The 12,042-nt window shown below is 45.4% G+C and overlaps 1 protein-coding gene across 1 annotated transcript in view; it reads right to left on the reverse strand.

Moving 5' to 3' along the window:
- Positions 1–7,235: 7,235 nt before the first annotated feature.
- MARCHF4 (membrane associated ring-CH-type finger 4) overlaps positions 7,236–12,042 on the reverse strand; it is a 100,951-nt gene continuing 96,144 nt past the window's right edge. Inside the window, exon 4 of the mRNA XM_077152024.1 lies at positions 7,236–7,603. Coding sequence (XP_077008139.1) covers positions 7,236–7,603 — 368 coding nt within the window. The remainder of the gene's footprint in view (positions 7,604–12,042) is intronic.

Genomic DNA, 12,042 nt, shown 5'->3' on the forward strand with positions numbered 1-12,042 from the left:
AAGCAGGAATGGAACCTCTCTCCTCTGAGTCCTCCTTAAAAGGCTTCCCATGATTAGATTTAGCATCACTAATTGCAGAAGACACTCCCCTTTGGCTGATTACAAATGGAATCAGCTGTGGATGTAGCTGACATGATCATGACCTAATCCTATGAAATGTCCTCATTGCAACAGACAGGCCAGTGCTTGCCCAATCAGATAAACAGGTACCACAACTTGGCCAAGTTGACACCTGTCCCTAACCATGACAGTCCACCCCTTGTCAACTTGGCACCTATATATATATCACCTTAGACCATACTTAATTTCCAAATGAAAACAAATAAGCACACATTTTTTTTTCTTTTACCTGACAATACTCAACTGTCCTGCATATAACTGGAAACACATTAAATCTCTCCAGAATAGGGTGCAAATCCTTGGGCAACATTCATTCTTAAACTTGATATCTTACAACTTAAATAGTATAACATGAACAAAGCAGCATTACAGTCCTCGTTTCTGTAACTGATCACGTGGTCGAAGTTCATATTTATCACTACCTTCTTCCACTACCCATTCCATGTTCCCTTTCCCCTCAGCAAGCACTTCAGCTGGCCGTGGTTCTTTGCCTGGTGGGGTGACCCAAACTTTCATTCCTGAAGTTTCAGAGCCTGCTTAGTAGTCCTGCTTGGATTGTGTTGTTGCAGTTTTCCATTGATTTTAATCACAGGGCATGGTAGTACTAATAGTCGCCCCAGGGGATCTCCTATATTCCAAGAAAACTCTTCTTTACCTCCATTATGTAGTTGCACTCCTACTTCCTTCTGATAGTCAGGGTCAATTACCCCAGACAATAATGTAATCCCCTTCTTGGCGTGTTGATCCAGAGGCATAAGTAGTCCATAGTGACCAGGTGGCAATCTTAACTTCCAGTTCAGTGGTATCACTGTTGTTTCTCCTGGAGGAAGCACACCCCGTTTTGGAACTAAAACCTGTAGACCAGCAGAACTCAGGGTAGCAGGGACAGGAAGCAAAAATTTTCCTAGTGGATCACTAGGGGTAATAGTGAGTGGCACCACACCCATTTCCACCCCTTGGTTCCTGGACCCATGGATCCTGGCTATGGGAGAAACAGCACCATACAGCGGACGCTGATTCAGAGCATACACAGCTTCCTGGAGAACATTACCCCAGCCTTTCAAGTTTTTGCCACCTAGTTGGCACCGTAATTGAGTTTTCAAAAGGCCATTCCACCGTTCTATCAATCCAGCTGCTTCTGGATGATGGGGAACATGGTAAGACCAGAGAATTCCATGAGCATGTGCCCATTCCCGCACTTCATTTGCTGTGAAGTGTGTTCCTTGATCAGAAGCAATGCTGTGTGGAATACCATGATGATGGATAAGGCATTCTGTAAGCCCATGGATGGTAGTTTTGGCAGAAGCATTGCGTGCACGGAAAGCAAACCCATATCCAGAGTATGTGTCTATTCCAGTTAGAACAAATCGCTGCCCCTTCCATGAAGGGAGTGGTCCAATGTAATCAACCTGCCACCATGTAGCTGGCTGGTCACCTCGGAGAATGGTGCCATATCAGGGGCTGAGTATGGGTCTCTGCTGCTGGCAAATTGGGCACTCAGCAGTAGCTGTAGCCAGGTCAGCCTTGGTGAGTGGAAGTCCATGTTGCTGAGCCCATGCATAACCTCCATCCCTACCACCATGACCACTTTGTTCATGAGCCCATTGGGCAATGACAGGAGTTGCTGGGGAAAGAGGCTGACTGGTATCCACAGAACGGGTCATCTTATCCACTTGATTATTAAAATCTTCCTCTGCTGAAGTCACCCTCTGGTGTGCATTCACATGGGACACAAATATCTTCATGTTTTTAGCCCACTCAGAAAGGTCTATCCACATACTTCTTCCCCAGACTTCTTTGTCACCAATTTTCCAATTATGGTCTTTCCAAGTCCCTGACCATCCAGCCAAACCATTAGCAACAGCCCATGAGTCAGTATACAAACGCACCTCTGGCCAGTTTTCCTTCCAAGCAAAATGAACAACCAGGTGCACTGCTCGAAGTTCTGCCCACTGGGAGGATTTCCCCTCACCACTGTCCTTCAAGGACACCCCAGAAAGGGGTTGTAATGCTGCAGCTATCCACTTTCGGGTGGTACCTGCATATCGTGCTGAACCATCTGTAAACCAGGCCCGAGTTTTCTCTTCCTCAGTCAATTTACTGAAAGGAACTCCCCAAGAGGCCATAGCTCTGGTCTGGGAAAGAGAAGGTAATGTGGCAGCAGGAGTGGAAACCATGGGCATTTGTGCCACTTCTTCATGTAACTTACTTGTGCCTTCAGGACCTGCTCTGGCTCTATCTCGTATATACCATTTCCATTTTACAATAGAGTGCTGCTGTGCACGCCCAACTTTATGGCTTGGTGGGTCAGACAACACCCAATTCATGATAGGCAACTCAGGTCTCATGGTAACTTGGTGGCACAAGGTTAAGCGTTCAGTCTCTACTAAGGTCCAGTAGCAGGCCAAAAGCTGTTTCTTAAAAGGAGAGTAGTTATCTGCAGCAGATGGTAAGGCTTTGCTCCAAAATCCTAAGGGTCTGCGTTGTGATTCTCCTACAGGGGCCTCCCAAAGGCTCCAGACAGCATCTCTATTTGCCACTGACACTTCCAGCACCATTGGATCTGCTGGATCATATGGCCCAAGTGGCAGAGCAGCTTGCACAGCAGCCTGGACCTGTCGCAGAGCCTCCTCTTGTTCAGGTCCCCACTCAAAATTAGCAGCTTTTCTGGTCACTCGATAAATGGGCTGGAGTAGCACACCCAAATGAGGAATATGTTGTTGCCAAAATCCAAAAAGACCAACTAGGCGTTGTGCCTCTTTTTTGGTTGTGGGAGGGGCCAGATGCAGCAATTTATCCTTCACCTTAGAAGGGATATCTCAACATGCCCCACACCACTGGACACCTAAAAATTTTACTGAGGTGGAAGGCCCCTGTATTTTTGTTGGATTTATCTCCCATCCTCTGACACACAAATGCCTTACCAGTAAATCTAGAGTAGCTGCTACTTCTTGCTCACTAGGTCCAATCAACATGATATCATCAATATAATGGACCAGTGTGATGTTTTATGGGAGGGAGAAATGATCAAGGTCTCTGCGAACAAGATTATGACATAGGGCTGGAGAGTTGATACACCCCTGAGGTAGGACAGTGAAAGTATATTGCTGACCTTGCCAGCTGAAAGCAAACTGTTTCTGGTGGTCCTTACTAATAGCTATTGAGAAAAAAGCATTTGCCAGATCAATAGCTGCATACCAGGTACCAGGGGATGTATAGATTTGCTCAAGCAATGATACTACATCTGGAACAGCAGCTGCAATTGGAGTTACCACCTGGTTGAGTTTACGTTAATCCACTGTCGTTCTCCAAGACCCATCTGTTTTCTGCACAGGCCAAATAGGAGAGTTGAACGGGGATGTGGTGGGAATCACCACCCCTGCATCTTTCAAGTCCTTAAGAGTGGCAGTAATCTCTGCAATCCCTCCAGGAATACGGTATTGCTTCTGATTTACTATTTTGCTTGGTAGGGGCAGTTCTAGTGGCTTCCACTTGGCCTTCCCCACCATAATAGCCCGCACTGCACGAGTTAGAGAACCAACATGGGGATTCTGCCAGTTGCTCAGTATGTCTATGCCAATTATACATTCCGGAACTGGGGAAATAACTACAGGATGGGTCCGGGGGCCCACTGGACCCACTATGAGACGGACCTGAGCTAAAACTCCATTGATCACCTGGCCTCCATAAGCCCCCACTCTGACTGGTGGTCCAGAGTGACGTTTTGGGTCCCCTGGAATTAATGTCACTTCTGAAACAGTGTCTAATAATCCCCGAAATATCTGATCATTTCCTTTTCCCCAATGCACAGTTACCCTGGTAAAAGGCCGTCGGTCTCCTTGGGGAAGACTTAGCGGAAGATTAACAGTATAAATTTGTGGCAGTGTAACAGGTTTCTCCCCCATAGGGACCTGGCCTCCCCTTCATTCAAGGGGCTCAGGGTCTGTAAACTGTTTCAAGTCTGGAAATTGATTAAGGGGCCATGACTCTATGTTTTTGTAATTCTGGTTAGACTTCTGTTCCCTTGACCTAGAACTCTTTTGTTTATACAGCTCCAACAAGAATTTAGTAGACTGCCCTTCTATTGTATTTCTAGGCACCCCATGATTTACTAGCCAATGCCACAAATCTGTGGCATATAATTTTGTGTGTCATATAATTTTGATGCCTCCTTTGAGTTTGTTGTCTATTATAATAGCCACGTCTACCCTGTCTTTGGTGATTAAGTGCTGCCACCTGGCTTCTGCCAACTCGGGATCCTAATTGTGCACTGTCAGGGCTTTTATTTATTTTATGTATGTGAACTAGTGTTGTTTATATTTGTACTTACTTTATTATAAACAGCACTGTATATAATGTAATACAGCATATAATTCACCACATGAGTTTACTAATATGCAATTCTTTATTTGTATTCCTTTATTGTGGATTATCTTCCTTTTGTTTTCAGATGATATATTAGTCAGAGTTTTCCAGACAAATAGAACCAACAAGATGCAGATACACAGACACACTCACACACTTAGAGAGAGATTCATTATAAAGAATTGGTTCACATGACCATGGGGACTGGCAAGTCAAGTCTGAACCCCACTCTCGGTACCAAAATCTGTTCTAGTTTGCTAGCTGCCAGAATGCAACACACAAGAGACGGATTGGCTTTTAATAAAAGGGGATTTATTTTGTTGGTTCTTCAGAGGAAAGGCAGCTAACTTTCCACTGAGGTTCTTTCTTACATGGAAGGCACAAGATGGTCTCTGCTGGTCTTCTCTCCAGGCCCCTGGGTTCCAACAACTTTCCCCAGGGTAACTTCTTTCTGCATCTCCAAAGGCCCCGGCTGAGCTGCTAGTGCTGAGATGAGGAATGCCAAGCTGCTTAGGCTGTGCTACATTGCACTCTCTCATTTAAGCACCAGCCAATTAAGTCAAACGTCACTCATTACAGCAGACACGCCTCCTAGCTGACTGCAGATGTAATTGGCAACAGATGAGGTTCACGTACCATTGGCTTATGTCTGCAGCAACAAGACTAGGTATGCTCACCTGGCCAAGTTGACAACTGAATCTAACTAACACAGCTGCCCTGGGTGCTGTTTTCTGATATTAAAATGAAAATGGCCACGGAAAAGAGGTCCTAATACATCTGTCTCCTGAGGCTATCTCAGCTTCTGTGAAGAGGCATGAAAGGATGGAAGCTCTCCAAATTTCCTCCCTGCACTAATGGTCCCTGTTTCTAGGATTCCTATGCAAAAAACTTGAGAATTTAGGATTTTTTATTTTTTTTAACTTGAAGGGATCCATCCACTAGGAAGCCAAGAAGACTGTTAAAATGTCCCAGTGCTTTCACTGCAGGTTCCCACCTGTGTGCATACATGCACCTGCACACATTAACACCCACCCTTGCTGAGCCTCTGTGGTGCTCCTTTCCCCAAAAGGACAACGCTGCAGGCCTTGCCCAGCCCAGGCTGTGGAAACCTCCTGCATCTGTACCCCAACAGAATAAATGAAACCCTCTGGTTTCTTGCTATGAAAGAGACTCTGGGGGTGCCACAACCACAAGGGAGGAAGAAAACGAGAAAGAGGAGGGAAAAACTCACATATGGAAAAGGACACTAGTGGTAGGGAAAGAAATTTTATTTTCAAGCTTTTAAGAGAATATTACAAACAACAGAGAGTTTTAAAAAACCCTAAAAACTAGTTTATAAAAGTACTTGACAGTGTCCCTTTAATACCCACAGATGACATGGCTATTGTGCAATGACAACAAGAAACTGCAGGTGACCACCACCAGTGGACTGCCCTGGCAGGGTCCTTGGAACCAAAGGGTGGGCTCCAAGGACAGAGCTCGTTCCCAGGACCCCTGGGGTGACCCAGCTACACAGGAAGGACCAGGGGGCACATAGCACTGGGGCATTAGCCAGCCACACTGCCCCTTTGGGGAGGATCCAAAGAGCAAGGAATACTTTAATTGGTCTCCTCTCTACTCCTTGGGCACATACAGCCAACCTCCTCCCGTGCTCTGCAGCAGCTCTCCTGGGTGGGAGGTGCCCTGCACGGGAGGACCAGGGTCTGGGCTTGTGCCAAGGCAAGGGGAGGCATGGCACTGAGCAGATCCTGGCCATGGGTGGAGCCGGGAAGTTGTGGAAGTTGCTCCTGGATCGACAGCTTCAAAGGCCAAAGCCCCAGCAGCAGGACTGTGCTTAAGCTACCCATGGGAAAGCTATACTCTTCTCCAGTTGTATGTGTGTGTGTGTGTTTCCTGTAATCATCTTTGAACCAAATAAACCTAAAGTAAAGCAGCAAGGGCACAAAAAGACACTCTTGCCAAACCTAAACCCTCTTTGAGCCCACCTGAAATTGGGAGTTTCCATTTGGGAGGTTTTGAAGAGAGGAGAAACACCCCTTCCTCTGGCTGCACACACGTACCTCTCCCGCCCAGCTCATTCCCCCCACCCCCACCCTGGGATCCCTAAAGTCATTTGAATCCAGCCCACCCAGGAGAGTCCAGAGGCCCCAACAGCCGTGCATCATCTCTGCCATTGTCCCACCCGGCCCTCCCCCTCCCACCCCACTGCCTGGGAGAAACAAAAGCAAACCAAGGTTAACATTGGAGCAGGCCATCAAGACTTCTTCAGCAACCTTTGCCTTTCATCTCCCTCCATGTGTACAATGGGCACTACACCCAGGGGCCCTGCCCCAGCCTCTGCTTCTCCCCAGGGTTTTGCAGATGTGTACATTTGGGTGTTGTTTTTGTTTTGTTGTGTTGTGTTTTTCTTTTCTAGGGTCAGTCTAGGTTTAGTCTGTATTGCACTTGGTTGTTGAATTTGTCTTGTTTTTTTTTTTTTTTTTGTGGCTGTTCTGGTCAGAGGATGGTATTGATGGATTGGAAGTCACAAAACCAGCTCACGTGCAAGCCCCATTCCCACCCAATCCTGCCTCCAGGGCTCCATGAAGGCCACCACCCTCCCCTGCCAGCAGTCTCCTCTGTCCAGGTGTCCCCTCGCCTCCCCCACACCTGCTCCCCAGTCAGGTGGCCCAGCAGCCAGGTCCTCCCCAGCCCAGTCTCTGCACACGTGCATGATAAAGGCTTTCTTTCCTTCCTTCCAGTCCCTCCTATCACACAGTAGTGACTCTCATGACGAGCTCTCGGCTGCCACCCTGGGGACTCCGCTGTTCGTGAGGTCTCAAGTGACTCAGGATGTGCAGGATGGTGTAAGCACAGTGGTGATCGGACAGGGGGCCTGAGGGGTGGTTGGCGGTCCGGGTGGGGCCTTCCTCGGTGGCTGCAGTGCCCACAGCCTCCCCTTCGGAGGAGGGGGCATTTACCTGGGTGGATGAGGAGGTCCGGGGGTTTGTCCTGCCTCCTGACTTTTGATCCTCCAGGTCTTTTGTCTTGTCATAGTTCAGCACTTTCCACTGCTGGTTGACAGCCTGCCACCGTTTAAAGATACGGTACACTGAGGGTCCTTCATGGATGATGAGGCCTGTGGCAGTGGAGAGAGGATAAAAACAAAGGCAAGTAAGAGGAAGTAAGTACCTGTAGGGAGAAAAATCACAGTCCCACTTTATTTGAAAATGGGCATAAGCATTGGAGTAAACTGGTCTTTCATTGGCTTTGGTTTGCTCTCTTTTCAAACCTCTTTTCAGCTCTCAGACCCATCTTAACAGTCTCTAGATTCCCAGTCTCAACAAATCTTCAGAAGGTGGAAGGCCACCATGCCATGTTTGTGAAATACCACGTATATGCAATGCCTTTGCCTACCTCTGCTCCACAACTCCCACCCTGCCTTGCCTTGGCAAAATCCAAATTCATCCTCTGAGACTTATCATAAATATCTTTCCCTACCTCTACTGTGTATCCATGGCACCAGGAACTTAGCAGATGTTGAATGAATTGTGCAATTTCAAAGGCACCATAAAAGAAACCCCATGGTTGTCCCATGCCTGCTGAATGGTGTCTGAGATAACACTGGTTAACACTTTGCAAAAAATGCCTGGTGCTACTGAAATACAGACCCCCTGCAGGAGAAATAACTTCTATGCTGTTAATACTGGCCAGAGGACACATCAGACAACCAGGCAAGTAAATACATGTTGTGTGCCTGCTATGTGGCAGGCACCAGGGGTGGAGGGAATACCACAGTGAGCTGGACAGACTGAGTCCCGCTCCTGGAGAGCTTGCTTTCTAGTGGAGAGATGCACAGTAGGGATGTAAATGAATCAATAGGATTAATTCAGGTGCTGATTAATGCTATGAGAGACACAAAATAGGGCTAAAGAGGCACTGTCTGCTGGGATTGAGGGTCCTGTTTTAGCTAGGGTAATGAGAAAGGCCTTTTGGAGGAGGCAGTAGTTGAGTTGAGTTTTAAACAATGAGAAGGAGGAATCCTTACAAAGATCTGGGAAAGAGATTTTAGTGGAAGAAACTGTGTGTTCAAAGACTGAAAGGTGGGAATGGAGAGGACAAGGATCAGAAAGGTCAGTGTGGCTGTGGTGTGGGACATGCATGGGGAAGTGGAGGGCGAGGAAGTGGGCAGAAGCCAGTCCATGTTAGGCCCTTGTAGGCCATGGGGAAGGTTCTGCGTTTTATCCTGAGAACAGTGGGAAGCCACTGAAGGATTCTAATAGGGGGGAGGATGTGATCTGACTTACGCTTTAGAAAGTTCACTCTGACTCCTGTATGAGCAATCAACTGAAGAGGGCTAAGAGTTGAAGCAGGAGACCAAGCAAGAGGTTGAAATCCTTCAAGTTGGAAACGCTGGTGGCCTAGACTAGGGTTACAGCAGTGGAGAGAGTGAGGTTGCTATCAGGAGGTACATTGGAGGCCGAACCTGCAGACTTGCTGACAAATGAGATGTTGGTGAAGAGAAAATTCTGCAAAATCACAGAACTTTTGGCCTCCGCTGTACCATTTCCTGAGGTGTGGCAGGTACAAGGGCAAGGGAGTGTGGCCTCGGTGGAGTGGTGGTGGGAGTGACTGCATTATGTTCCTTTTGCTACTGTAACAAATTACCACAAATTCAGTGGTTTAAAACAATACAACTTTATTCTATCAGTTCTAGAGATCAGAAGTCTAAAATTAATCTCCTTGGACTAAAGTCAGTGTGTCACCAGGGCTGGTTCCTTCTGGAGTTTTTGAAGAGAAAATCCATTTCCTTGCTTTTTTCAGCTTTTAGAAGTTGCTTGAATTCCTTGGCCTCTTCCTTACATCATTCCAGCCTCTTTTTTTCCCCCACCTCAGTTATCACATCTCATATTATTCTCTGTTATCAAATCTCCTCTGCCTCCCTCTTATAAAGACACATGTGATTACACTTAGAGCCCACTCAGGAAATCCAAGATAATCTTCCCATCTCAAGATCCTTAACTTAATCACATCTGCAAAGTACCTTTTGCCATATAAAATAGCGTTCATAGTTTCCAGGAATTAGATCCTGGATCTCTTTGAGGGCCATTTTTCAGTGTTTAATAATTCCATTTTGGTCATTCTGAATTTAAGATACCAAACAGAAATATAAATGGGAGAGTCAAGTGGGCAGTTGGGTATATAAATTTGAAGTTTGGCCTGGAGATAGGCCTTATCAGTCTAGAGGTGGAATTTGAAGCCTTGGCCTGAGACCTCTTGGGGAAAGAGGTTAACTAGATAAGTGAAGAGGGCTCCCTCTGTTTAGAGGTTTGGTGGAAGCTTTGATGAGGTGAGCCAGCAAAGGAGGCTCTGAAGGAGTAACCAATGGGGAAGAAGCAAGACCAGCAAGAGGGGAGACCCAGAAGTCTAGAGGAGTACCTGTTTCAAGAAAGAGAGGGTGGTTATTTTAAATGCTGTTGAGAGAACAGCTCAAGTTAAATGAGAAGTGACCAATGGCACAGTGGACACATGTGGAGGTCGGATGATAGAAGCGATAGTAGGAAAACCAGGTAGTTCTCATCCTAGTGCATCTTTTTCTTCCATGAAGTCGTCAGTTAAGGTGAAGGAAATAAGGGAGGAAGTGTTAAAGATTTGAGGAGTGAGGAAAAGGTGAGAATAATTGGTTCACAAAGTAAGAATGTAACATTATTGGGGAGATGTGGCAGATCTATCTGATGGTGCTGTGTGCCCATTTGAGATTTGTGCCACACATCCGAAGTGAGTCTAGTCATTGGTTGTGTGATTTTCTTTTCCTCCACACCTTCAACTGCTTGCTCAGATTTAGGTGTAAAATAAGAAGAAAGTTGGGATTAACTGGTGTAGACTGTTTTTCCAGACAAGCAAGACAGATGAGAGAGGAACATGAGAATGATGGGTGCTTGCACGGGAGTGGCTATGGTGCTGACCCATGGAATCTAAGCTGAGGAGGAGGGACATAAGTAAATGGAGAGAGGAAAATGAAAAATGATAGGATCAGTGCTGAGTTGGAGAATTGCTGAAGTGGGACTACTGGCGTCAGTGAACTGCAAGGATGGAGGGATGGGATGGTCAGAGAGTGTTGAAACCAAGATTTTGGAAGTGGTGTGGTTATTGGTTATGGTGATGTCCAAAAGATGAACACTTGAGTAGGGGATTATGGTGGGCTGGAGGAAAAGATCTTTGGTGTAATGGAGAAGCCAGGGGTTGGGATTGATGATTTTCATCAGCCATCTTCAGCAGATCAGAACAAATGCTCCCTTTTTATAACAAATATATTCTAATATCCTCTTCCCTATACTGAAATGAAATTCATAAAATAAGCCGTTTCTCTTTTTTTAAAAAAAAATCAAATATAATGTTCTGATAGCATAAAGAGAAACAAAGGGGAAGTCATTTATAATAAAACAACATAAATTTCCATATAAATGCTGGGGCATAACTACACTAAAAAACAAATAAAAAGTCCCATGCATTTCCAAAATGCCCCTGGGGGATGGTACCACCTCTGCTTATCTTATCTTTACCACATAGATGGTGGAGACAGAAATAGTAGAGGACAAAGAGTGTACAAGCCAAGAACATCAAGCAAGTAGGGAGTAAGTAGACTCAGTAGCCAACAGCACCAATAAGGGGAAAGTGTACATGAGACCAAAGGGAGAGATGGCTATTTGGTGCAAAATTTACACTTTGGATAGTGCATTACCTAATTTAACTTGTATGATCAATTTAATTGAACTCTGTAAGTACATGGAATCTTGAATAGTGCATGAGATCTTGTTGGTTTGTCCAGGTTAGTGTGATGTCCTGATCTATTCCAGAGTAATTTGGACAGTGAATAAAGCCCACTTGGGGAAAAGGGGAGAATGGAGGAAATATTCAACTTTCCCATTTGGAGAATTCCTGATATTCTCATAGGCAGTGGGGACACCCAAATCAATGGGCCAAGCCCTCAATCCTGGGGTTTGCCCCTGTGAAACTTTTCCCTGCAAAGGATAGGTTAAGCCTACTTAAAATTAGGCCTAAGCAACAGGACTGAATGTAAAAACTCAGAAATGGACAGCACAATACTACCTAACTGTAATACAATTATGTTAAAACACCAAATAAAGCTGAATGTGAGAATGATAGAGGGAGGAGGGCTGGGGGCACAAGTGAAATCAGAAAGAAAGATAGATGATAAAGACTGAGATGGTAAAAATCTACGAATGCCTAGAGTGTATAATGATAGTGACTAAATGTACAAATTTTAAAGATGTTTTTGCATGAGGAAGAACAGAGGAATGTCATTACTGCAGGGTGCTGAAAATAGATGGTAAAAATATTTTAAAATTTTACCTTATGTGTGAGACTAAAGCAAAAAATGTTTATTTGGTACAAAATTTGTATTTTGACTAGTGCATTTCCTAATATAACTTATGTAGACAGCTTAAATGAATACTATAAATACATGGAACCTTGAGTAGGACATGAGATTTTGTTGGTTTGTCCAGAATGATGCCCCGATAAATCCCAGAGTGATTTGAACAGTGAATAAAAATG

This window comes from Tamandua tetradactyla, chromosome 3, assembly GCF_023851605.1.
Source record: "Tamandua tetradactyla isolate mTamTet1 chromosome 3, mTamTet1.pri, whole genome shotgun sequence".
Classification (NCBI taxonomy): Eukaryota; Metazoa; Chordata; class Mammalia; order Pilosa; family Myrmecophagidae; genus Tamandua; species Tamandua tetradactyla.